The 25,968-nt window shown below is 49.0% G+C and overlaps 12 protein-coding genes across 12 annotated transcripts; 7 read left to right on the top strand and 5 right to left on the bottom strand.

The window, feature by feature from the left end:
- Positions 1-193: 193 nt before the first annotated feature.
- BABINDRAFT_165277 (uncharacterized protein) lies at positions 194-2,386 on the top strand (the record flags this gene model as incomplete). Its single annotated transcript, XM_019130318.1, has 3 exons — positions 194-1,033; positions 1,087-1,164; positions 1,211-2,386. The coding sequence occupies 3 exons, from the start codon at positions 194-196 to the stop codon at positions 2,384-2,386; spliced, it is 2,094 nt and encodes a 697-aa protein (XP_018987082.1).
- A 345-nt stretch (positions 2,387-2,731) lies between these two features.
- On the top strand, positions 2,732-4,953 carry GWT1 (glucosaminyl-phosphotidylinositol O-acyltransferase). The gene has a single exon (XM_019126840.1). The coding sequence runs from the start codon at positions 2,958-2,960 to the stop codon at positions 4,482-4,484; it is 1,527 nt and encodes a 508-aa protein (XP_018987081.1). The 5' UTR covers positions 2,732-2,957; the 3' UTR covers positions 4,485-4,953.
- Positions 4,908-5,298, bottom strand: BABINDRAFT_165275 (uncharacterized protein; the record flags this gene model as incomplete). The annotated part of the gene is made up of 2 exons (XM_019130317.1): positions 4,908-5,237; positions 5,287-5,298. 2 exons carry the CDS (start codon positions 5,296-5,298, stop codon positions 4,908-4,910), a joined length of 342 nt encoding a protein of 113 aa, XP_018987080.1.
- Positions 5,299-7,047: 1,749 nt separating this feature from the next.
- Positions 7,048-11,895, bottom strand: SWR1 (chromatin-remodeling protein). Its single transcript, XM_019127998.1, has one exon. The coding sequence runs from the start codon at positions 11,556-11,558 to the stop codon at positions 7,281-7,283; it is 4,278 nt and encodes a 1,425-aa protein (XP_018987079.1). The 5' UTR covers positions 11,559-11,895; the 3' UTR covers positions 7,048-7,280.
- A 650-nt stretch (positions 11,896-12,545) lies between these two features.
- BABINDRAFT_174361 (uncharacterized protein) lies at positions 12,546-13,210 on the top strand. The gene has a single exon (XM_019130960.1). The coding sequence runs from the start codon at positions 12,573-12,575 to the stop codon at positions 13,041-13,043; it is 471 nt and encodes a 156-aa protein (XP_018987078.1). The 5' UTR covers positions 12,546-12,572; the 3' UTR covers positions 13,044-13,210.
- Positions 13,211-13,350: 140 nt separating this feature from the next.
- On the bottom strand, positions 13,351-13,941 carry PHHB (4a-hydroxytetrahydrobiopterin dehydratase; the record flags this gene model as incomplete). Its single annotated transcript, XM_019126912.1, has 1 exon — positions 13,351-13,941. The coding sequence occupies one exon, from the start codon at positions 13,939-13,941 to the stop codon at positions 13,591-13,593; it is 351 nt and encodes a 116-aa protein (XP_018987077.1). The 3' UTR covers positions 13,351-13,590.
- A 350-nt stretch (positions 13,942-14,291) lies between these two features.
- BABINDRAFT_58382 (uncharacterized protein) lies at positions 14,292-15,481 on the bottom strand (the record flags this gene model as incomplete). The annotated part of the gene is made up of 2 exons (XM_019132304.1): positions 14,292-15,383; positions 15,431-15,481. The coding sequence occupies 2 exons, from the start codon at positions 15,476-15,478 to the stop codon at positions 14,322-14,324; spliced, it is 1,110 nt and encodes a 369-aa protein (XP_018987076.1). The 3' UTR covers positions 14,292-14,321.
- A 142-nt stretch (positions 15,482-15,623) lies between these two features.
- Positions 15,624-17,136, top strand: BABINDRAFT_159990 (uncharacterized protein). The gene has a single exon (XM_019127997.1). It carries the CDS (start codon positions 15,666-15,668, stop codon positions 16,830-16,832), a length of 1,167 nt encoding a protein of 388 aa, XP_018987075.1. The 5' UTR covers positions 15,624-15,665; the 3' UTR covers positions 16,833-17,136.
- Positions 17,137-18,253: 1,117 nt separating this feature from the next.
- On the top strand, positions 18,254-19,723 carry BABINDRAFT_165270 (acyl-CoA desaturase; the record flags this gene model as incomplete). The annotated part of the gene is made up of 1 exon (XM_019130316.1): positions 18,254-19,723. The coding sequence occupies one exon, from the start codon at positions 18,254-18,256 to the stop codon at positions 19,721-19,723; it is 1,470 nt and encodes a 489-aa protein (XP_018987074.1).
- Positions 19,724-20,780: 1,057 nt separating this feature from the next.
- Positions 20,781-22,577, top strand: MSC7 (meiotic recombination directing protein; the record flags this gene model as incomplete). Its single annotated transcript, XM_019131628.1, has 1 exon — positions 20,781-22,577. The coding sequence occupies one exon, from the start codon at positions 20,781-20,783 to the stop codon at positions 22,575-22,577; it is 1,797 nt and encodes a 598-aa protein (XP_018987073.1).
- Positions 22,578-23,023: 446 nt separating this feature from the next.
- BABINDRAFT_111016 (uncharacterized protein) lies at positions 23,024-24,616 on the bottom strand. Its single transcript, XM_019126838.1, has 2 exons — positions 24,369-24,616; positions 23,024-24,223 (listed from the first exon to the last, which is right to left on the bottom strand). The coding sequence occupies exon 2, from the start codon at positions 24,168-24,170 to the stop codon at positions 23,238-23,240; it is 933 nt and encodes a 310-aa protein (XP_018987072.1). The 5' UTR covers positions 24,171-24,223; positions 24,369-24,616; the 3' UTR covers positions 23,024-23,237.
- SAM4 (S-adenosylmethionine-homocysteine S-methyltransferase) lies at positions 24,580-25,944 on the top strand. Its single transcript, XM_019132303.1, has one exon. It carries the CDS (start codon positions 24,866-24,868, stop codon positions 25,853-25,855), a length of 990 nt encoding a protein of 329 aa, XP_018987071.1. The 5' UTR covers positions 24,580-24,865; the 3' UTR covers positions 25,856-25,944.
- The last annotated feature ends 24 nt before the right edge of the window (positions 25,945-25,968 follow it).

Below are 25,968 nucleotides of genomic sequence, written 5' to 3'. Positions count from 1 at the left end.
TGTGCGGCGCCTTATCCAGGGCTCTGTGAGACGTCACAGAGCTGAATCATGGGAAACATGATAATAATCCTTTTTTTTTTTTTTTTTTTTCGTGGATTTTCCAGTTACTGAATATAAATTTATACTCTATATTTATTACTCAACAGAACTCGATATTTCTCAGCAGCACATTTGGGTCCTTCCTTCAGACTCGATGAATTTGCTAATCTCCCCTACTCAGATCCAATGCTCTTTAACCGATCCTCTTTCCAGTCCCACTCACCTGGTTTTGTCCGGAAATGCAACCTCATACCCAGCCGAATTCGATGAGACAGAATCTATCTTGAATGAGAGTGTGACGTTGTCGAGTCTTTTGTCTTCTAACCCGTTCAAGCTGTGCCAGGACTTCTTTTCCGCCCTCCAGTTCGACTCTTCCGATATCCTAAAACCCCCCACGGTGAGCTTCAAAGACGTAGAACAGTCGCCAGGTTCAAATCTGAACAAGTTTCAGTTGTTGATGGATAAATCCCCATTAAGCGTGGTTAGCCTTGCACCATGCGACGGCTTGAGCTCCATGAACTCTCCCATCCTTTCCGTTTCCTACTCTCCAGAGATTAATGCAAACTACAAACAAAACCTTTTGCGACGCAAGCTACTCGAAGAGCTTATCAATAGCGAGGAAAGCTACGTATCCTCACTAAAGCTACTTGTTACCGTGTATCTCCAACCAGCACTCGATAGCAGACGACCGGCAACTGGGATTCCAATTATTGCCCTATTCGAAGTATCCACGCTTCTTCTTTCAGTCCACCAGACACTCTTGCTCCAATTACATAGGCTTTTTAGAGTAAAATACCGGGAAGCGTCAACAAATAGCGAAACCATTGCCTCTGTGTTCTCTTCTACCATCACAGCCGCGGCAGCCGACCTTGTCGCCAACATAGGGGTTTCTCCCTTCTTGTACATAGCTTATTGTGCCATCTACGAGGAGGTTCTACAATTAATACACCACGCCAGCATAAACTCTTCCGTGGAAAAGGTCAATTGGCTCCAGGTAAGCCTTATCTTGCCAAATCTATAGGTCTTACCTATACTAACAAACTCCAGGGTTGTCGGAAATTTCTAGAAACTTCTCAACCAAGCGACAATCACCTTGACTTGTCATTTGTGTCGCTAGCCCAAAAAGTATGAAATACCTTCGCCGTTGTTATACCTCACTAACACTGTCTAGCCGATTTCAAGAATATCCAAGTACAGGTTAGTCCTTGAAACACTTTTAAAACACACGTCCTTAACCGATGCATCGGCTTATCAGCAAACGGAAAATGCTTTGGATATCCTTATCAATAAACTCCAAATAATTAATGATCTGCCCGGCAACCTCATTGTCGTCGAATGTACCCAGCAACTCTCTTCATTGTTATATTTTCCGAGTACAAAGTCTGTTCCTCTAGAGTTCTTTGGAAAAGTTCTTCTAACAGGAGCTTTAAACTGTTGCTGGGTCGACCGCAACAAAAAGGTGCGCAGCGAGTATATGTGCTGTTTCTTGTTCAAGTCTCATTTTATTCTCGCCGACGCTGCAAAGAACTCAACTAAGGCGAATGTGAAATTTGTCATCTCCCTTTCAGCCTCAAAGATAATTTTACAGGGTACCGAAGATTTATGTTTCTCCGAAGGTTTAAACACCCGCTACGCCCATTGCTTCAAACTTTTCTTCGAGAAACAATTTTCTGTTTTCGAAATCTTAATGATTGCGATGAACGAGCAAGAATTAGTGATCTGGCAGGAAAAGCTTGATCTCTTGATCAATTTTGTTAACGGCCCGTATCAGTGGGACTACTCTGCATCAGATATGGAGTATGATCTAGCTTCAGAAATTCCTTCCACTATTTGTGCACTTGACGTGTGTGTCAGTAAGTCTCGTGAGCTCTCCAGCTTGTCGTCATGCTACTTTTCTGAGGTCATCCCACTAAGGATTTTGCATTTTGTTGAAACCCAGACTGCTGGCGAGGAAGGAAACCCAAAACTGAGGGATAGAAACAGATGCACAGAGATTTGTGTTAAGAAGCTGCAAAGGCTACATTCCCAGACCCGACTTGGACCCTTGTGGAGTCATGAATTGCCGTTGCTTCCGGAGCGATCACGCAGTTTTCACGGTACAATCAGAAGTTTAAGACTACATACACTCATCACGACACCAGAAAGTAGCATTGACCCTACACTGGACTTGATGGAAGTCGAGCATTCCCGTGGGAGAGTCACTCGTGTTTGCTCTGGCAGTCTGATTTTCCATGTCTCGGAAAAACACCCAGATTCCCATGATGGTGACCCTTCAATGATCCGAAGAGCTTCTTCAACCATCACATCCCTCTTTCGGTCAAGGTCTAAACCCTCTTACCAGGGGTGAAGTCTGAGGATAAGTCGGGAGTATCTCCGGCCCCAGAGAACTCTCACACAGTAAGCACCAAGACAATTATTTCCCGCCCTAGGTCACTGATACTGACATGACTAAACTGACTGGATTCAAAAGGTGGGCATTATAGATTTTACAGAGCGAGGCTAACAACTCAAAAAGGTCATGTGCTGAAAAAGCCAATATCAAGGATGTGTCATAGCGACTCCAATGAGCTCCGAAGCTTCTGTAATCTCCACAGTTTCATCTTATCGCGCTCACGGTCTACGAATCATGTATCTGGTAATACCACATGTTTTAGTGTATACACAAGCAGGATTTAAAATTTTAGGGCTTCTTTTAGTAGAACTAATAATATGTCTCTAAGCCGACCGAATCATAATTTGGCTTACTCTTGCAGCCCACAATACCCGAAACCCGCTGTGACTCGTGTTGGGTTGTGCTGCAGCCCGTTGCTCTTCCCAACGAACCCATCCTGCATGCTGCGTATTGGTATCGTGTCTCTACATTTAGAAATGAAAACACATTGACATCGCCCTACGATAGACACTTAGCATTAAGCAAAATGTCTAGCTTGAAAGAACGCAAGGAGGAATTTGTCTCCAACTTGAACGGAGGAACGACGCCCGAAATCTATGCTGTCACTACGGTTGCTCTAACCGCATACTTCATCTGGTGCCTTCTCAAGACCAGAACCAGATTGTACAGCAAGGATAATGCAACTTCTGCCGGTCTGACGCTTGTCGATTTTGCCATCAATTGGCTTGGCTTGTTGTTATCCATCACCACGTACAATAAGACTCCGCTCTACTTGAACCTTCTCCTCCTCCTCCCGGCGATCGCGTACACCTTCGTCGATGGCACTAAGACGGCCCCAGCTAAGGCTTCCATCAAAAGCACCCCCGAATTGTTGCCTAAGAAAGCGTTCTTAACCGCTTACCGATCCGGTATGATCGTCATCACCAACGTCGCGATCTTAGCCGTGGATTTTGGCGTGTTTCCAAGAAGATTCGCCAAGGTGGAGACATGGGGCACTTCGTTGATGGACCTCGGAGTCGGCTCGTTTGTGTTTTCCATGGGTTTAGCCACTTCCAGATCCATCATCAAGCTAAACGCCTCCCCTAACAACTCCATCTCTTTCACTTCCAACTTTGTTGAGGCCATCAAGAGTTCCGTTCCGTTGCTCGTGTTGGGAACCATCAGATTGGTGTCAGTGAAGAACTTAGAGTACCAGGAACATACTTCGGAGTACGGTATCCATTGGAACTTTTTCTTCACTTTGGGGTTCTTGCCTCCTTTCATGGCCTTATTAGAGCCAATCATTGCATACGTGCCGAGAATCGTCGTGGCCCTTGGGATCGGCTACGTCTACGAATTGCTCTTAGCCAACCATCCGACCTTGTTGAAATTCATTATTCTCGGCGAGAGAACAGATTTGTTCAGTGCTAACAAGGAGGGTATCTTTTCGTTTATCGGCTATTTATCCATCTACCTCTCTGGCCAATCCCTAGGCTGGTTTTTGTTGACGGGATACAAAACCCCCCACAACTTGTTGAGACCACCCACTGCCGTTGAATTGGCCAATTACAAGACAAAGGCCACCCCAAGTAAGCAGGCTAAGCAAAAGTTGACTGTCCGTCTTGGCCAAAAGTGGTTGAAATTAACCACCGTTTCTCCCATCAACGGGCTCATCATTATGAACATTGTGTTCCATGGGATGTCATACTACTTGGACAACCACTACAATTACGGTGTTTCCCGTAGAATGGCCAATTTGCCGTATGTCGTCTGGGTGAACGCCTACAACGCCACCTTCCTCTTAGGGTTTGTGCTTATTGAGAAAGTGTTTTTTGGTTTAAACAATGAGGCTATTCCTTACGAAGAGAAGGTTTCGGAAAACTTGGAATCCATCAACAGAAACGGCTTGGCGATTTTTTTGTTGGCCAACTTGGCTACCGGCATGGTCAACATGAGCGTCAACACCTTGGACTGCGACAGATGGATTAGCATGCTCATCTTGGTTGCGTATTCGTTGTTTTTGAGCTCCTTGAGTATTGTGTTGCTCCGCAAGAAAATCTTTATCAAGGTTTAGCCCCTTCCAAAATGCATATATCAATAGATAATCCGTCGAGCGCCGTAGACCTATGAAGAATTAGGAGCTTGGAAAGTCACCGTACAGGTTGCCTGACGGCTAGGCTGGCCTTCTGACCGCACCCCCAGATAAGATCTCGACGCACGAACCATGCTTAGGCTGAGATGTTCTCCATACGCTTTTGGGACCCGGCTTTATACGTTAAAAGTGTGAGTGTACCGTTATACTACCTAGCTAAGAGAGAAACGCTGATTAGCGGTATATATGTGACAAACCTGAGGTAACAGAATGGAGGCCCATAAAAGGGCTGCTATTTTATTAGTGGCGTGACTGACACGTGAGTTTCAGCCGCACAAGCGTTTAGACATCATTCGGGGTAGGGCTTAAAAAGCAACTCCCTAGTGGCGTCGGGGAACGGAAATTTTAATGAGTGCCTCTAGAGCCCATTGTGTCGTTGGTTGAGTCGAAAGAATGGCCGCCTAACTTGGCACCATGCTTAGACGTACCGTTCACCAAGATCTCCTTGATAACGTCGTCAACGTGAGAGGAGCCAAACTGGTTTACGAGCTCGGTCTTGGAGGCTTCGTCGAGGCGGCCTTCTGAACCACCGATTCTGGAAATGAAGATCTTATAGATGGAGACAATGTCGATCAATGGAATGGTGGAGTCACCCTTTCTGAACTTGTCAACGAGCTCTTGGGATTCAACAAGAACGGTGAAGTCAGCGTCGGTGCCTTTGTAGAAGTATTTAATCTAAGAGCGTTAGTATTTTGCGAAGCTTGCTCTGTAGTTGAATACGTACTGGAGAGGACATTATGATGTAGGTATGTAATAAGCGGTGAATATGTTTCTAAAAAGGCTTGTGGATGGAGGTGGGGAAATTGACGTCCTTATATAGTATTTATTTACAACCTCTCGGCCGTCCCATATTTAATTAATGCAGCAAGAGTTAAGGTGCGGATCCCTGGAGGTTGCTCACGTATATCTGCATGAGCGTGGAGCGACCCTTGCTGTCGCGCTACGTCATACGCCACTTACACGACCAGGAGGGCTACACGCAAATTTCGATTTTGGAGAGGATGGGGGTCAACTAAACTGATGGGTAGAAAACCCCAGAATTAAGTTCAAACCGTGGCGGAAAGCTGGACTATAAATCAAATATCTCGCTAAGTCGTGGACTTCCGGCCCATGCGCAAATTGTATCTCCAGGTTGATATCTCTTGTTTATCACCTAGCAAGCGTAGTGCAATCATCAGAATGAGATCAAGAATTAAGACTTCGGTTAAGAGTCTTCTACTTGCTCTTTGGATATTGAGGATCTGATAGCTAAGATATTGCGCCCAAGGCCATGCAGATGGGCAGACCTGATGGGGTTCTAAAATGGCCCGAGAGAACGCGTGTATATGCATCTAAGCCGCAGCGGCAACCTATTACAAAGCGTATCATCTGTGGGGTGATCCAATAGTGCATTCTAGCCAGATAGATCGGGGATGAAATTGGGTATGGTTGTGTGTTAGAAAAAGCCCCGCTTACCAGGCCAGACTTTAGACCAGATAGAAACCACTCGATAGGAACCACTCGTATTTTTCATTATTAGATACCTATTCTTTTGGGGGCTAGTAGGCTAAAGACTGAATAAGTGAGAACTCGCTCCTGTATCAGAAAATAGCCTGTATAACTCTGGTAATGATGTGGTCACCCATTTGGATTTTGGGCTGTGGAGAGCAAAATGCAAGGAGACATGCGAGGGTTACGAAAATTGCGAGATTCAGTTGCAGAATTTCAGAATTTCGAGGCTTAGAATTTACTCTTTTGCAGGTTTAAGACTGGTATTATCCGTCGTTTCAATTTAGTCAAATAATCAAGGAAACTTTATAATTCATCCTCCTTTTTTTGAATATCAGACATGGACTTAAACCATTTTCGTTTCCCCTTTAACCCCCTACGATGTTGACAATTTAGACTCCTTTGCAGTCTCACTGCTTCTGGTTCTTTTAGTCGGTTTACCCTGACGTATCAGCCATAGTTATATTCCTGATGCTCATAAAGGATACTTTTCCCTGTTTTTGAAAACGGATCCCATCCCGCTGATTTGCATCCATACACGTCCCCCTCCGACTCAAATCCCCTGCTTCATTAATCCAGTCACGACCATTGATACCAACTGTGCTCAACTATGGAAGACGTCACTTTAGTTCCTTGATCAGCATAGATTATAATTTGATTGTGTGGCACTATTTCATCGCACCGTCTGAAAAGGAAAATCAACGTTAAAACTAGCGGTTCAGAAAAAGCGTGGTTGACACTTTTTAATCATCAAATTCCGAGTGATTTCACATTTGGCCCTGGGACGAAAATCTCCAACAAAACTCTACTCTGATATAGCTTCTGAATATAACGTAAATAAACGTAATCAGATTTGTTGAAATTGTCTACCTAGAAAGCGTAAGTTAGGAGAAAGGGGCCAAGACTTCTATAACATTTTGAAATCGGTAGGTGCGATATCCAATGTGGGGATGAAGCCGAGGAATCCCCGTCGTGTTTTCGACTTACAGATACCCGTGTTAGATGCCATTTAGTTACGCTACCGACAGGCTATAAATAATCGCTTTACTTAGAAACGTCAACAAAGCCCCCAGCCAAAGTCGAGTGCTGGGGCCTGTATCTCTTTGGTATGATTTGACAGTGCTTAACACAGCTCCATAATAAACCACCACTCGTGACCCAGAAAGACATAAATACCAGATCGTTATAATTACACCCTACAACTTCATTCTCTGTACATGTTTAATCCAACTAATCCCAAAGATGGCCGTCCTTGATGAACCGAAGCATGTACTCATCGACGTGACCCCAGTCTTCGTCCACCTCGATCTCCTCGACCATGTCGGGAGCAGGAGTTGCCACCGCCGAGGAGTCGTCAGCAGGGGTTTGGGGTCTGGAGGCGCTCGACTGCTTATCCTCGTCAAAGTCCTCGTCGTCAAGCTCAACCTCTTTCATAGCGTTATTCGCGGCGGCAGCATCTTCCGCATCCTCGGCCTGGGCCAAGACATTCTCGATGTTTCCACCTTCGAGCAACGGCTTCTCGTCAAGCCCCTGGCCGGCGTCACCAAGGAGATCCTTCACGGACAACTTGCCAAAGTAGTCGGTGGTGAAGTCACCATCCTGGATGACAATATTGTCCAACTCGCGCTTCTGATTGGCCTTCTTCAAGATGTTCGACTCAATGGTATATTCAGACACAAACCGGTAGATGTGCACGTCGCGGGTCTGTCCAATTCTGTGGCACCGGTCCTGGCACTGCTTATCCATGGCGGGGTTCCAGTCGGAGTCATAAAAAATGACGGTGTCAGCGCCGGTCAAGTTGATCCCCAACCCACCGGACCGCGACGACAAGATGAAGCACGTGATGCGCGTGTCTTTGTTGAAGTTGTCGGTCAAGATCTGGCGGTCCTCGATCTTGGTCGACCCGTCAAGCCTCAGGTACCGATACCCATGAATGTTCAAGAACTGCTCCAAGATGTCAAGCACCTTTGTCATCTGCGTGAAGATCAACGCTCTGTGGCCTCCGTCTTTCAACTCCTGCAACAAGCCCGCCAACTTCTGCAACTTCCCGCAATCGTACTGCAAGAGTGACTTGTCGGGAAAGGCAATCGCAAGCTTGGTTTGGCTTTGGTGGAATGGGTTCTGGACGGCGGAATGTGGGTCCACCAACTCCGCCTCAAGCTCGGGCGTGAGCACATTGTGTGTCATGTCAAGCGCCACTACCGGCGGCGTAGCAAACGCGTACTTTTCGATCGAGTCAGCCATCTGGAGACACCGGCCGGGCAATGTTTGAGCCAAGGTCTGTACGGGCAGCACAGGCAACGTGACCAACTTGACGAGATTCGCACCGTAGACAGGTGCTTTATCGCACTTGAGGCCATTGATATAGAGCAATTGCTTCAAATGATCGCGCGCCTCCACCTGCTCCTGTTGCTTGACGTACCTGTAGTACAAGCTCAGGTCGCCGTAGCTAGGCTCCATTTGTTTGCCCTGGAGTACCTCGTCAAGCTTGTCGCACTCCCCCTGAAGTACGGTATTCGGTTTCATCCGCGAGATCTTTTCCGCCATCTGCGACGTGAGCGCTTCGTTTCCCGTGAAACACAAGTTCACAGCCTGGAGATCCACCTGGGGGGCGGCTCGGGACAAGCGCCGCACGGCCACCTCCTTTATGGAGTAGCCACTGACCACCGACTCGGGCATGGCGAAGCTAGTGACGATGGGCCGCACCTCGAACAAATCTGGATGGTTGCACACCTTGCGCAACTGCATCAAGCAGTTGATGATCGACAAGAAATTGCCCAGCGTTAAGGTGTCTTTGGTGGCGGCGCGAGACATGAACTCGTCGTACAAATAGCGCTGGCGCTTCAGCAAGCGGCAGTACACGATGTGTTCGTACTTACCCGGCATCTGTTTCTCCACATCCTTCTTCAAGCGGCGCAACAAGTATGGGCGGAGCAACTGGTGGAGCTTGGACACGGTCTGCTTAGTCTCGGAGTCCTGGGTGCCCTTCTCGATCAACTGATCCACAGGCTTGCCGAACCACGCCTGGAAGTCCTGGAGATTCGCGAAGCCCGCGGGCATCGCCTGCGACCACTTGCTGGACGGCATGAGAAAGTAGAGCAACGACCAGAGCTCGCCAATGTTGTTCTGTAACGGCGTCCCTGTGAGCAACAAGCGGTTTGCCGTGTTGAAGTTGAGCAACGCCTGCCAGCGCTGTGAGCGGAAGTTTTTGATGTTGTGTGCCTCGTCGAGGATCATGTACTCCCAACGCCGTCTGCGGAACACCTGGTGGTCATGGCACACGAGCTGGTACGAGGTGATACACACATGGAAGCTGTCCTGCTTCTGCCAGCCACGTCGTTTCTCCTTACGCTGCTGCGGCGTCCCATAGTATGTCATCACCTTGAACCCTGGCGCAAACCGTTTAAACTCCATCTCCCAGTTGAGCATCACCGACGTCGGTACGATAATGAGGTGAGGGCCCCAGTTGCCCTCCGTGCATGCGAGGTGCGCGATAAGAGAGATTGTCTGGATCGTTTTCCCCAACCCCATCTCGTCTGCTAAGATCCCGTTCGTGTCGTTTGCGTAGAGGCTCGCAAGCCAGTTGAGACCTTGCTTTTGGTATTCACGGAGCGTTCCACGAAGCAACAGCGGCAACGGCACGTCCTTGACGATCCTTTCTCCCGGCGTGGCCAGTCTGGGCATTTCTGCTTCATCGCTCTGGTCCAGATGACTGTCACTCTGGTGAACCTCGTCCATTCCGTCACTATCACTCGTGGAATCGTCCAATACAGCGTCGTACGAGCTCTGCTGTGATATTGCTGTCTTTTCTTCTTCTGTAAGTTCCATCAAACGGGAAACCTCATCCTCGGTGGGCGGGGCAGGTGCTGGCGTCCCATACAACCCAGCGAGGGTCGAGGGCTCATCACTGCCACTATCACTTTCAGGCTCACTTTCAGGTTCACTCCCAGACCCACTACTGTTACTGTCAGACATTGAATCGGAATCTGAAGAGCCACCTTTCATGTACTCTTCGTTGACAATCGCCATCTGATTGGTGTCAAAGGAGAGAAGAGTGCTGTCGTCAATGGGGGTGGGTGACGCAACAGGTGGTTTGCTGTAGAATGCCGCAAGACCTGGGGTCTCATCGTCGCTGTCCCTTTCGCTTTCATCGTCACTATCCATGCTATCGCTGCCAGAGTCGCTCCGCTCATCACGTATCTCATGTGTTGGCACCCTCTCGCGCTGCTTTTCGAGCAAAACCCGAGATCGTTCCAAAATCTCGCCCAAAGCCTTGCGACCCTCTTCGTCCTTGCGCTCTCTATCCTCCCGATCCTTCAAAATTCGCCAAGCCTTCTCGGCAGACGACCAGCGCTTTCTAACGAGCTGCGCAGTGGTTCGTGCAAGCGTCCGCACCCGCTGCTCCTTCGCCTGTGCCTCTCTCTGGTGGTCGGTTACCTTCCGTCGGTGGTATGTGGTGATCATCTGGGCAATCTTCCGCGTCCGCACGATGTGGGCCCGCAGCTGCCTGTGGACAATCACGGACTGGGTGTGTGCATGGGTGAGGAGGTTGTCGTGGTGAGAGGTCCGGGTGACCGCAGCCGACGGGGTCGGGGTTCGGTTATGGGATGCGTGGAACGCGTTGGCATTCGTGAGTTGCGGAACGGTGACTATGGGGTCCTGGAACCTCGCTGGAAGATCCATCTTCAGGATCCGGCCATCGTCTCCGATCTTGAGCATTCCCAGGGTGTTGTCTGTGGGGTCGTACACCAGCGCCTTGATCTTGGAGATGAGCGAGCTCTGTGTTGCGATGTGTTCCTGGTATTGCTCCTCCGTCACGTCTTCGTCGAGCGAGCGAAAGGAGTCGAGAAACGCCTCCACCGAGGCTGCGGGCGTGTCTCTGCGCTGGGGCACCAAGACCGATTGGGGATGGAAGTGCGGTGCCGGGTGGACCCGCACGTTGAGATGGAGCTTGAACGGAGGAAACAGGGGAATATTCTCGTCATCACTTCCGCTCTCACTGCTCTCAATTGTTTCGATCTTCCGTTTAGATTTTCTGGATGGAGGCTGTTTGGGTTTGGGCCGAAGTGCTTCATCTTTTTGTTCTTCATTTTGTTCTTCACTTTCTGCTCTGCCTTCACTTTCCTCGCCAATCATTTGTAACAGGAGACCTCTCGCCTGCGACTCAATTTCTGCTTCATAAACACTCACGGTCTGTGTCTGTTTCAACTTGCGCTGCAACCGCAACGGGAGATGGTCCAGGGCGCGCGCATCGACCCAGTTCAACAGCAACAGCTCTTGCTCGAGGAAATACGCAAAGTTCTCCTTGGGTTCGGAGACGTTGATCCGCGGATCCCAGTTTTGGAGTGATGTGTAGTAGCGGAGATGGAACAACTCGCTGGTGAGAAGCTGGTGGCGTGACACAATCGCCGCGAGCTTGTCTTTGTGTGTCTGTATAAGGTCCTCAGTGTCTAATTTCCGTCTCTTGGGGTCGCCATTGGACAGTACCAGGGTTACACGTTGTGGCATGATAATGCTGTAGCTAGACGCTCGAAAATATAGGTGGCTGGACCGGCAAGTGGCTCTGTTAAATTGGGAATGGCACGGGTGATCTGAAAGAAACGAAATATGTGCAGGGCCAGATGGAGAAAAATACAGGGCAGCAGAGCGTTTGTTCGGGAGCTTTCTACGCGTCGGGCGTGTGGATACCAGGCAAATCGCCACCCACGACCACGTCAGTTCCGTCAGCTTCAGGTTGCTTACGATCACAGAGTGTCGATTGCCGGTAGTAGTCAGACGTGCATGTGATGATGTAAAGGGTGCTGTGGATAGGAGTACTCGGACTTGGGAGCATTGGGTTGATCGGCGTAAAGATCCATCGGAGAGCAGCGAAATCAGGGGCCTCGGTTCAGTTGAGTAGATTCACGGCATGCGCGTGTAGACTAGTTCACGTGACGCTTCAGCACAAGGGAGGCACGTCTACGTAGGTGGATGAGAAATATCTGGAAAATGAGAAACGGTCAGCAGGAAATTGGGAGATATTCAATTAGCGGGAAATTTAAACAATCAATTGAAGCCGAAAGAACTAAAAATCTTATAAAGCTGGCTTGTGGCGTTGAAGAGGAAAAAAAAAGCTGGCTCCAACGGTGGTGGAGAGAATTAACACTTACGGGAGGGGGTTTTCGTTAGCAAAAAAAATAGGTAATACATAGCTGATGGCCCATTTGTATAATATGTTTTTATTTTATTTTATTTATTTGAGCTTCTCTAAGAGAGATACATGTCTTATTAAATCCCCATGAGCAACCCACTTTTGAGCTCCATTTCCAAGTCACCCTGCTCGTCTGCCCCACAGCTACATGCGTCGTGCCCATACCGAGAGTCTGTTTTTCAATGTGTCTGTGTTCCGTGCGCCGTAAGCGTTGTCTCCCGCTCGGTTCTGCCCAATCAGTGACAATTTTATTACGGCACGCTTCAGACATTTATGTATAAACGGTACAAGTTCAGGTTCCCTTTCTCGTACGCTCGAAACACACACACACAATGCTTGCCAGATTTGCCAGACCAAGCGTCCGTTCTGTTTCCTTGGCCAGATTCAACTCCCACGCTGCCCCAGCCAAGGCCACCAAGCCAGCCGTTAAGGAGTTCACCCAGCAGGCCACCCAGGAGGACTACTACCAGTTGAGAAGCCCATACGCCAAGTGGGACGATCCGCAGAACCGCAGAAACTTCAACGAGCCAGTCTCTGATAAGTATGACTTCTACGAGATGTGGACCGCCGACGTCTACACCACTACATCCGACAAACAGGCTGTCAGATGGTTCTTAACCTACGTCGGTGTTTTTGCCGGTGCTTGTTACGGGTTGTCCTTCTTGTTCGATGGTAAGATTGCGATGCCTAGAAACTACCCATATGGCGGGTTGGCCAGAGAGCTCGGTGCTAGAAACGCAGAGGAAGCTGAAATTTACAGATCTCACATTGACAAGAGCGCTCCTCCAGCCAACTTTGACTAAACAAAGTAAAACTATGGTGGAGGGAGCTGTTCCGTGACTGATTATCTCGGAACATAACCTACTGCTATCCATTTTACACTACCAGCATTCTTTCATCCTATTTATTTCTTTCTTTGTGTCATATTTATTCAAACCCATTCTAACTTATTCAACAACGTAAATCGAAGCCATAGAAAATTACGTGTGGATATAAATCCAAAGTACGGGGTAATTTAAGCCTGGGTGAACTATGTTCGGATCCACTGGCCATTAAGTAATCGCTGATACTCAATACTGAGTCATTTTATCACTGAGGGTATCTGGTGTTGCCACAGGAGGCTATTACAAGTCTATTGAAAGCAGATATGATCTCAAAGATCATGTATTTAGCAAGCATTGCAATCGAATTATACAGGGAAAAAAACCAACCAGTGGATTCTAGTTCATCGGTTGGGTGTGGTTCCCTATATTTTGAGATTACCTGCAGCATTAGTGACATGCACCGGTTCTGATCAGTCACGGCATCGGAGATGAAATTCACGTTTCTCCCTGCCATTGCAAAAACCGCTTAAGCTCTGTCTTCCCTCAAGAACAGGCCCGCGTACTCATCGATCTTTTTCGCCAACTTGACATCCACGTCTGAGATGACTCCCTCCCCGCCTGCTTCAGCCAAGTCGTGCGTTGTTAACCTGAAACTGATCTTATTATAGGTGGTGGTGATAGTGGGATGGTGACCGAGCAAGTGCGCCCGCATCGACACCTTGGTGAGGAGCGCCCATGTGTCTTCAAAGTTTTTGCACACGATGGATCGGGAAAGTGAGGAAGATGCTCCATTTTCAGCTACTTTCCAGTTTGGAAGGACAGCATTGAGCTTTAGGACAGTCTTTACCGGGGAAATCTTGGCGATTTTGTTGTACATAGATTCTAAGTGGTTGTTTTGACGTAGATACGCGGAGAGGGTTTTTCTGTCACTCTCAATATTTAATATGCATGATGCGTTAGCTTCGTATATCAGTGCGTTCCAGTCAGTAAAGCGAAATCTAATAGAACGAAATAACCGTTTAATAAAATACAATGGGTTAGCCGTGTATAGACTATAGTTTATCCAAATATAGAACAATCGGCTTTCTGAAAAGAGCTATATCTGGTTCTCCTATAATGTAATCACTTCTGGGTGTTGCCCGTAAGGAACAGGCTTACTCCGCAAGATACCACCGTGGTATGTGGTATTATATGGAGATCCATATTCTAGCACCCTTTCAACAAATTCCGAAATCACTTATATTACAATAAAATACACTAAAGAACATACGCCTCAATTTCAACATCCTCCGGTTGAACAACCTCGATGTCGCCCTGCTCTTCCAACTTCTTCAAGAAACTCAATACGTTTTTTCCTTCTCTTCCAACATCGCCACCCTCCTTAACCGCCACATGCAAGTTTCTGGCCATGTGCTTGTAGAAGATGTCCTTCAAGAGCTTAATTCTGGTCTCGTAGTCCTCGGAAGAAACCGAGTCCAAGTCCTTCAAGGTGTACTTCCCATCACCGACAACCACACTGGAGGTAGAGGCCATCTCTCTGGCAAAGAGCTTTAACGAAGCAAACGGCTGCGCGGTGGTGCACATCAAATATTTGTTGGTCAACGGGTGGAGCCCGTTGGCGGCGTTGAAGTACTCGTCGGTCTTGTTGGCCGCGTGGTCCTCAACAAACCCCAAGGCCAAAACCCGGGAAAGAGTGTTCAAATGGCCAATACGGGCCTTTTTAGAGTCAGAAGAAGCGAGCGACGTTGCCCCGTTATTGATCGCAACCGAGTTCAGCTTCACCTCCAACGACCAGTCTAAGAGCTGGCAGAACAACTTCAAAGTCTTGTTCCAGTGCTCCTTGATGACCACTGCACTGGTAATCCCGCCGGGCATCAAGAGAATGTTCAAGAACTTGGTAGAGTCGTTGCGTACGTTCGGCTGGATGTGTGTCATGGCCGAGTGGATGAAGAGCATTATCTTCGACACGAACAAACCCAAGGACTCGGGCTTTTCTGTCTGGATGAGTGTAAGGAGTTCCACCGTCGCAGCTCTAACCATTTTCGACTGATCGAGGATTAAGGGGATGGTGTTTGTGATAAGGAGGGTCAACACGGTCGGCGACGCAGGAATATGCGCCTTGAGGTAGAGTACAATCTCCTTGCGGGTGACGTTGGAATGGTGCTTGAGCAAGGAAAACTGATGGGCATAGTCAATGGTGTCGGTCTTAGGGCCGGAATTGATAGATTGCGAGGGCAAGGAGATGGTTTTGGCTGTGAAAGATGTGTCTGTGGCATTGGCGTTTGGCTGATTGGTCTTACCAACCCTCAACTTGGCTTTCTGCGGGGGGTTAGTACTGCATAGCAGGGGATAAATGTGCTACTCACTCTAAAGTCCTTCTGCTTCTCGGTTCTCTTTCTTTTGGATGGCGGCATTTGGTGGCTGTTAAGGGTAATGAGTGAGTGGGTTTTAGCTGCTATCTGAAAAATTGCAGATGAAAAACGTAAAAATATTTTTGAGCCGCAGGGATCGGGCGCGCGGCGCGGCGATGAGGACAAGTAAACATCGTTTAAGAAGCCCGTGGTATAGAGTTTGATTCGTTATTTTCCGACAATATTCTATATGGAGCGGCTAGGATATAATACAAACGACTTTGAGGGGCAGCTTCTTGCGTCGCTTTCGCTCGGTGGCGACGACGCTGAGATGATGGAAGTTGACACCAGCTTGGAGATGTACAGGAATGACCACGACGGGGATTTGGTGATGGACGAAGATTACCCCGTGGCTGCTAACTATCAAATACATCAAGATATTGACTTCAAAGCCCTTTCAGAAAATTCCGGGTTCATGAAAACGCTTACGAATGCGTTCAGCACGCCTTCGCAGTTAGGAGTCAAACTTGCGACCCCAGCAGAGCCCAGGTCAGATCCTGTGGTGTGCATTAAAACGTCAGAAACAGACTCTGAAGTCTTTCTAGCTGATAATAGTGAGGCTGAGGATTCCAAAACCACAGTTAATCAGAAAAGCAGGGCTTCCCTGGAATCGAAAGCAATGGAATTCACTGATGCGGCCACCCCCTCTCTGAAGCTACGCCGAAAGCCCCGGGTCCAGGACTACGATACGGACTCTGAGGACGATACAAAACGGCCCTTTGATGGCCCTGTGCAGCTCCAGATGCACCATCACCATTACTACAATGCCCAGCCCAGTCTCCCGTCGCCGTGGGAGTCGTCGTCCCCCCACGAACGGGTACCGTACATACTTTCCCTGTACTTCCAGCTTTTACTCAACACCGCAGCTGCGCTCTATGGCTGCTACATTCTCGTAACTGTGTTTAATTCCATCAACGAGGACATTCAGGGGAAGTACCAGCTAGCGTTGCAGGGCGTCCGTGTGGAGAGCGAGCTGTGCCGCCGCCTGTACCACGAAAACCGCTGCGCACCAGAGACGATTCTACCGGGGCTCAAGAAACTATGCGAGGACTGGGAAAAGTGCATGCTGAGAGACCCAGACCACGTGGCTGTGCGATCCAGCCTTGCGGCAGAGGTGCTCGGGCTCATGGTACACTCATTGCTTGAGCCCATGGGCTGGAAGACGTTGCTTCTCGTGGCTGTGTTTTTTGCAGCGGTGGTGGTATTCAACTTCTCGTTAGGGTTTATGCGAGCCAAGTGGTACTACGGTAAAGAGGAGCTGTTGATCAGCGGTAGTCCCTTGAAAAGTAACCCTGTGCATCCTACGGGACAGAGCAGTGGTCAGGAAAGGCTGGCCCATTACATTGAATATCACTAGACGAGAGGTGCCTGAGAAAGGTATTTACAAGGCTCAAGTCGCTAATAAGGAGTGTTGGGGCATGGCACAATTTACTAGAGTACGTGACACAGCACCAGAGACGATAAACCAGATATAACATCAGTTCTTTCCTGGGTTGACCAAGATTCAGCTTTCGGCGCATGATATGGCGGGCATAGCGTTATGGAGTAATTCCTCAGGACCAGTAAACGCATCGTGCTGGCATGCCCAGAATAATGAAACGATCTGGCAAACTCATCACCTCTTTTGGTTAATTTATATTGAATTTAGCTCTACTATCCGCTATTATAGTTTACACACTGTAAATGGTAACATTACATATTTAAAATGCCCGGAAACCCATTTCGTGTTCTTACCTTTCCTCTATAAAATTGGTATCATTAACGCTGGTTGTCTTTCATAGAAAATACGAGACTAGGCGCAGTGCTAGGTGGAATTGCGAGCTGTCGCTATTTCCCCCCAGTCTAGTGGGTAAAAGCTTGGTTGTGGATATCAGCGCTTTTAGTCATAGCTGGACCTTTGACTCAAAGTCATGAGAACCGAAAATGAAGAACAAACTATATGCTTATTTTCTATTATCCAGCCCACTTCTGGTAATTATACTTAACTACTTATCTAAATTGAACCGCTATGTAAATATTTCGGAGGAAACTTCAAAATAAAGATTGTTCTTAACATCGACGGAAAGTCTCTTCACCATTCGTTACAGAGTACATTTATGTCGATACAGTAGTTTGTAAGGCTGAGGATTCCTCCCCATCGTTGAATATAGAAACGGATCCTTAGCCAGGGTGTTTAAATCATGCTTCTTATATATTCGTAACATATTGGCGACTCTGCTCGCGTGAAAATTCCTGGAATTTCATAAAGCGGAGTGTATATGTTCACCAAAGAGTCAGAGCCATCCCGCTCACAACCAATTTTCGTCCTGTATCCTTTGCACTGCGGATGGCGGCGTCTACGATCTTATCATGCCGAACATGCGTCCCAACAGCGCACCCGTATTCTCCACAACGCTCAACAAAGATCGCCGCAGCTTCCAACACTTTATAGTCGTGACTCTCTGAGCTAGTGTGACCAGTACCATAACAGTCTCCAGCCTTACTTCGATCAGTGCTCACCACTGGCATCTACTAAAGCCCATACCCCAAATTATAAGACTTTCAAGTGACAAGCGCTTATCTCACGTTAATATCCATAGCCTATTCTCTTGTGAGCTTGATACACCATATTTTATTTCGCCAAATCGTCGATACCCGTCAGATACCTCCTTCATCGCGTGCTCATCTTCTAAGGTTGGCTCCCTACACCAACGCCGTCCTTTCTAGACAAACGAAGAGCATTTTCTAGCAGGTTCTAAGCACTGCCATAAACCTACCATATCGAAGCACACACAAACCATGTCAGACACGATCCCGGTGGCCGGCTACGACACGTACAGCCAACTTCAAGAGATTAACAAGATTAAACACGCGGGTCCGTCAGTGAAGGTGTCGAAGCGCACATCGCCCGACCACAAGCTCACTCGGCTCTCGCTCCGCTGGTGGAACAGCAAGCGGCGGACGCTCAAGTCCACATTCTTCCTCACGGTGGTGCTCCTCCCCGCGGCAGCACTTTGGCATGTCACGGTGCTGCCGCACCCACCGCGCCCGGTGCTCTATGTGGCGGCGGCATACTTTGTACTTTCAGCGCTTGCGATCACCGCGGGGTATCACCGGTTGTGTGCGCACCGCGCATGGCGCACAAACCACACGGTAGGGCGTGTGCTCGCGCTCGCGGGCGCGTCCGCGGGGATTGGCCTGATCCGCTGGTGGGTCGCGATGCACCGTGCGCACCACCGATTCACGGATGATCCCATGCGTGACCCGTGCTGTTCTAAGCGAGGCTACGTTTGGGCTCATACCGGATGGGTCTTGCACAACCCGCACCTCAAGCTCCAGGCGGCTGTTGCCGCGGAGGATGACGAAGGCACCGATATCGTGACGGCAGAGCTTATTGCCTGGCAGGACCGCCACTACTGGCTGATGTTTGTGTTCTCCGGGATCTTTGTTCCGGCATTTCTCGGGTGGCTCGTGGGTGACTGGATTGCTGGGGTAGTATACATCGGGATGGTACGCATGTTTCTCGTGCAACAGGTGAGTTTCCTCCAGAACTCGCTCTGCCATTGTCCGTTGGGATATCAGACCTTTGGGGACACCACCACACTGCGCGATTTGGCCTTGTGGAACGTGCTCACGTTTGGCGAAGGCATGCACAACTTTCATCATGCGTTTCCCCGCGACTACCGCTGCGGAAACGTCAACTGGTACGACTTTGACCCCGCCAAATGGTTCATCCTTGCGTTGTACCAGTTCAACCTCGCATGGGACTTGCATGTGTCGCCGCACGCCATTGTGGAGCAACTCAAGATTCAGCAGATGCAGAAGCAGTTGGACAGCACGCGTGCGCGCTTGAATTGGGGTATCCCGCTCGATAAGCTTCCGGTTATCAGCCCCGCTACGTTCCGCAGCTTAGCAGAGCAGACAAAGGACGAGCGCGTGCTTGTGGTGATTCTGGGTATCGTGCACGACGTGACGCCGTTTGTTGAGGACCATCCGGGTGGCGTGGCGTTGGTCAAGACATCGAACGGGAAGGATGCAACGCTTGCATTTAATGGCGCGGTGTACTCGCACTCGAACGCCGCGAAGAATTTGCTCGCAACGATGCGCGTAGCAGTGTTGGGGAGTCACCAGCAGGAGGTGTGGAAGCAGCACGCGTTGGAGAACAAGGATGTACCGGTGAAGAACGATGCGGATGGGAGGAGGATTGTCCGGCTGGGCGAGCAGGCGACGATGGTAGGTGTGATCCATAAAAGTGCGGATGCGGCATAGCGAAGGACTTGGGCATGTTATACCCATGAGAAGTTTTGGGAGAGGCATAAAGCATTCTAGCACGTGAAGCACCATTAAGCCTAGCTTGGCTGGTACTGGTTCTATCTTTGCTCTTCTAAACCATTCGATAGAACTGATGGACGAGGCTCGGAAATTACAATTATGGATTGAGTCACATCTCCTATTCCTGTCTCTTTTCCTTAAATCTTTGTGCAACCTCCACTGAGTCCGTTTCCTCTTCCCTCTTGAATTATATTCACCGGAATTCCCAATTGGTTCTCAGCCAGTTTCAGAAACTTACTATTTGATTCCCACTCGTTTTATTTCCATCACTGCTCTGGCTCACTTTTGCTACTTTATTTTTTATATTTCACGCCTGCTATTTTATGTTGATTACCCAGGACTCTCTGCGATCAGTACTGGCTGATTCCATGAACTTTTATACTTTACCAGAGATTTTTCTTGACAGTTCACCACTTTTCCTCGAGGCAGACTAGTTTCATTCGAATAATAGCATGCCAAGGAAACAGCCTTTTGGGCACCTTGATTTGGACTTTCTATTTGTATCCAGTAAGGCAAGAGTATTTGACTTACAACATTGATAATTTCGAACATAGTTGAACTGCCCCAGCTTTGAAGTCAGCAGCCGAAAGTACCGTGGAGGTTCCGAAGTGTAGCATTAAATTTCTGCTTTGAATTACATCTGACTTTTAATCACACATCTTCCCCCTGACCTCACTACGAATTGTCTTATGTTTCTCAATCTCTCTATATTTTCGTCTTTTCCACTGTTATTTTGGAATCATACCTTTACCAGGCATAAATCACCGTTTTGTTAGCGCCCAATTTCCTGTAAAGGTGTATATCTAAGGCTTTCGAGATCATGCTCTAACCACTTTTAATCCGTGCATTACGACAGCTTGCCGATACCCCCACCAAAGTCGTGCGCGACAGCGCTCAACAAATATGCAGCCCGCGGCTCACGTTACTATATAAGCGGCACGTTCCATAAAGCTTCACTTCCCCGCCTTCTCAACCCATTCCACCAGACACAACAATGCCCCACGCCATTTCAATCTACTCAATAGAGCTATCGGTGTCGGCCACCGTTATTCTTGTAGTTGCCACAACCTACTTTGCGTACAAACGGTACTTTTCCGTGCCAACGCTGGAGTCTGCGAAGAAGATCGTAGTGCCCGTGCCCGACGAAGCCCAGCCCCATTGGAAGGGCAAACGCCTCAGCCCGATTTCCATCCGCAATGCCGCGCATCCAGATTTCATCCAGTCTTACTGCCCTGCCACGGGCCAGCACCTTGGACAGTTTAAGTCAACCACGAGCGCGGAGATCGACGCGGCTATCGAGGCGGCGGGTGTCGCGCAGAAGGAATGGGCACACACAACGTTCGCCGCGCGCCGCCAGGTGTTGCGCACACTTAGCGACTACATTCTCAAAAACCAGGCGTCGATCGCACGCGTTGCATGCCGTGACTCCGGTAAAACGATGGTCGATGCGTCCATGGGCGAAATCCTTGTGACGCTCGAAAAGGCCAACTGGATTATCAAGTACGGCGAAAAGACGCTTCGCGTGTCGCGCCGTCCCGGCGCTGCGAACCCGCTCATGGGCTACAAGGGTGCCGAGGTACGCTACGAGCCGATGGGAGTGGTGGCGTCGATGGTTTCGTGGAATTATCCGTTCCACAACCTCATGGGTCCCGTTCTCGCAGCGATATTTACCGGGAATGCAATTGTGGTGAAGTGCTCCGAGCAGGTAGTGTGGTCGTCACAGTACTTTATTGAAATTATCAAGATGGCGTTGAAGGTATGCGGACACGATCCCAGCCTTGTGCAGTTGGTGTGCTGCTGGCCGGAAGACGCAGACCATTTGACCGCGCACCCGCAGCTTGCACACATCACGTTTATCGGCTCCAAGCCGGTTGCGCATCACGTACTCGCGGCTGCCGCCAAAACGCTCACACCGGTGGTGGTGGAGCTTGGTGGCAAAGACGCGCTCATCGTGCTCGACGACGTCGCAAGCATTGCGGACATTTCCTCGATAGTCATGCGAGGCACGTTCCAGTCGCTGGGTCAGAACTGCATCGGCATTGAGCGTGTTATTGCTGTCGGCAAGGCCTACGACGCGTTGGTTGACACCCTCGCACAGCGCATCCCCAAGCTCCGTTTGGGCTCTGACATCGATCAGCTCGAGGGCATCGACATGGGCGCGCTCATTTCCAATAACCGCTTCGCACACATCGAAACCCTCGTCGAGCGCGCGGTCGCGCAAGGCGCGCGCCTTGTGTGCGGTGGTGCCGCGTACCAACACCCAAACTACCCGCAGGGACACTACTTCGAGCCGACACTTTTAGTCGACGTACTGCTGCACATGGAGATTGCGCAGGAAGAGGTGTTTGGACCCGTCTGTGTGGTAATGCGCGCGGACTCTGCCGCGCACGCGGTGACACTCGCGAATAACACGCCCTTCGGGCTCGGGGCCTCCGTCTTTGGTGGTAACTGGAACAAGTGCAACGAAATTGCAAACCAGCTCCGTGCGGGGAATGTGGCAATCAACGACTTTGCCACCTACTATCTTTGCCAGTTGCCGTTCGGCGGCGTTGGCGGCTCGGGATACGGCAAGTTTGGTGGCGAGGAGGGCCTTCTCGGGTTGATGGTGGCCAAAAGTGTGTGCTACGACCGCCTCCCGGGTATCAAGACCAAGATCCCCGCGCCGTTGGATTACCCGATCGCGAGCGACGCGCGCGCATGGGGCTTTGTGGAGGGGTTGAACCGAGCGGGCTACGACGGAAGCTTATGGGGGAAGTGGAAGGGATTGCGAGGGTTGATTAAGAATGCTTGAGCGTTATATATCCGAAAGCTCCAGGGTTGTCGGATCTGTGCATTAATGTAGTATATTTTTACATAAACTGAAACTTAGATGATCAAATTCCTATGTATTCGAGGTGTCTGGTTCCAAGAAATATGGGTTGAGCAGCACAGGATGCACAGGGTTTGACGCTTCGTATTCCAACAAAGTCTATCTGGATGATGATTTATGCCAAAGCCAATACATTTTATATACATCTCATGACTTGGCAGTTAAAAGTCCAGGAGATTCAGAACATAAAGCTTGTAGAAAGCAGTTTGAATTCTCATGGAGTGTACATATATGTCAACTTACAGTGAAATAGGGATCTTGATACTATGCATGTCTGAGTAAAATAACGATATAAATGCTTGTCGTAAATAGCTCGATCGTTTTTATATTCTCTGCCAAAACTCCCCATTTCCAGGTCTTTCAATCTCTGAAAAGCTGAAAACCTGTGGTTTATGCATACTCCAGACCCAACACTAAGGCGGTTCATTCATAGAATTCCTTATAAGTTTTGTGTGTACACTTTTAATTTGGCTCGTAAATGCTTCGAGAATCGATTGCGAAATACATGGCATTCAACTCACATCTAACTACAGACAAAATTATCCGGTTTGAACTTGAGCCACGCAGGGACCCTCGTTAATATCAGCCCAACAGGGATAAAAAGACCTGGATATGGCTCACCATCTCCTCTGTCACGGTGTGACCGACGCCCGAAAGGCTGAAACTTTGTAGCCCCTCTGGATGGTTTTCCAACCACAACTTGGAATACTTCTCCGAAACCAATACATCATCCGCCCCAAAAAGGAACAACTTTTTGGTCTGCGTGTTTCCAAACTCCTCCATCACCTGGCGATCCTTCTCCGCAAGAAAATCATGGAACCGCTTCGGGTATTTTACCTGATCCTCTGCCGAGAGTTCCAACTCTTCGTAGAGCACGTTCCACAACCCAAAGTTGGTCAAGTGCGCGAACTCAGTCTTGTACGTCTTTCTAAGGCGGTTGAGCAACAAACTAGAAAGATCAGTGCACCCAATAATTGGTACAATCGCCTCCACCTTGGCAGTATTTCTCTGGGCAAAACGGACAGTCGCATGACCCCCTAAACTGATCCCTGAAACTACGTTTCTGAAGCAAAACGCATCGGAAGCCACACCCTCCAGAGATAAAAGAGTCGAGATGTACGCAGGGGCGTAATCAACCAACATAGCGTATTCGTTCGCAGTGGTGTCGATTATGGAGACCATGTCCAAGGCGTGGTTCTGGTTGCCCTTGTTCCAGGCATTGTTGGCGTGGTCATCAACGAGCCTGGCCCCATGGTTGGGGTTATCGATGGTGATGCACACCAATGGGGTAGTTTGACCGGCGCTATACCACTTGGTCATCAATCTAAATGCCACACTTTGACTGGCAATATGCGATTCGCCTCTACCGTGCATCAAGAAGAAGAGGAGGACGTCCAGAGATGGAGCCACGTCCGCGAGCTTGGAAAGGCCGTAGAAGTAGGTTTTGACGCCTCCAATAATAGCAGTGTGTTCCGAGTGAGCTAATGGATCAATTTGAAAGTAGAAATTGGACATTTTTGGCTGTTTATGGGGATAAACACAATGTATCCAGGTATCTTGCAATTGACCTTGGGTTATGTTAACGAGCTTTTCAGTGAGAAATCCTGTACAGATGCCCCGGACTTTCGCTTCGGGTATCTGTGGGGGATAGCCGAAAAGAACTGGGCCGAACCTCCTAATTCGCTTTAAAGAATCAGGTCCATAGAAACTTACTTCGTTTAAAATATAATGTTGGAATAAGGACTGAATTGCCGAGATCCTCTGACTGGAGTAGCCAGCCGAGTGCAGTTTTCCACTACACCGATGGATACATACAGAGTAGACACCATCCGCCCAAGGATAAGGAAAGCTGAAAGCTCACGAAACAATAACCAGTTTACAACTTAAAGATCCGTTAATATCGCAAATAGCTCGTTCCTCTGGGTTATATTGACGCGCTGAGCGTTAGGAGATCCGGGAAGAATTATATATGTCACGTGTTATTCATCAGGTGACGCTTATTCATAGTATAGTCCTGCATGTTGAGCCATGACCGGATCTATTAGCCTGCTCAGGATGGCACAAGTGTATTCCCCCAGCAGCCCTCGGTGATCGATTAGTCTAGACTGAAGTTGGTTTCGAAAACAAGAGATTTATTCCACCGCACGGTAAGTTTTACTGTATCCATTGACCCCACCAACTTGTCGTGCACTATCAATCCTCTTAAACCAATGGCTTTCACCGCGACCTCTCTTCGTCAGCTTTCCAAGCCCTTGATTCTTGATGGCGGTTTGGGCTCGGAGCTCGAATTACTCCATCCCCCCGCGATGCATCACAAGCTCTGGTCAGGTCTCACTCTCATCCTGCAGCCGGAGATCATCACTCGCATTCACTATTCCTATATCGCTGCTGGTTCAGATATCGTCACCACCTCGTCCTACCAGGCTCTGGAGCTCGGCTTGCTTGAACACGGGGCAGATTTTGGCATTGACACCCCCCAAAAGTGTGCTGTCATCTTTGATAAGAGTATCGCTTGTGCGGTGGCTGCGGTTGACCAGTGGGTGGGAGAAAACCCCGATACCCCGAGAATGAGGCCCCTCGTGGCTGCTGCCATTGGACCCTACGGGGCGTATCTCGCCAATGGAGCAGAGTACACCGGTGACTACGGATCAGTAACGGCGGCGGAGCTCAAAAGATTCCACGCTTTGCGCTTGGTGACATTTTTGAACAACAGAGACGTGGATCTCTTGGCGTTCGAGACGTTTCCCAACGTGGTTGAGTTCAAAGTGTGTATGGAGTTGCTTGAGGAGATGACCCAAGCGTTGGGGGTCAGCAAGCCGTTCTACGTTTCGTTCAACTACCGTTCGCCTACCCAGATATGTGACGGCACTCCTATCGCAGAGGTGGTGAGCTACCTTGCTAAGAAGCCCCTTGTCTCTTTGATTGCCATCGGTGGTAACTGCGTCTCGCTTGCCATGGTGCCGGCGTTGCTTCAGAGCCTCAAGGGCTTGGTGGGTGGGACACTCCCGCTTTTGGTGTACCCTAATTCGGGTGAGATTTATGATGGCACCACCAAGGAATGGCACGAAAATGATGACAAAGACTGTAAGTTTACAAAGGAGGGACTCAACGCGTGGTATGATGCGGGTGTGAGGTTGGTGGGTGGATGTTGTCGTACGGGGCCGAAAGATATCCGACTCATGCGCGAGAGCTTTGAATAGTGAGTAGGTCAGTTTGGAATAGCGTAGAATGCTACTAACGGAAAATGAGCTGAATGACGTAGATACGAAAACATCCATTTTACAGACCCCTAGCCCACCTCACTCTGAGATCC

The sequence above is a fragment of the Babjeviella inositovora genome (assembly GCF_001661335.1).
Source record: "Babjeviella inositovora NRRL Y-12698 unplaced genomic scaffold BABINscaffold_2, whole genome shotgun sequence".
NCBI classification, from domain to species: domain Eukaryota; kingdom Fungi; phylum Ascomycota; class Pichiomycetes; order Serinales; genus Babjeviella; species Babjeviella inositovora.
The sequence above is the reverse complement of the archived record's forward strand: the minus strand, read 5'-3'. Positions and strand labels throughout refer to the sequence as shown.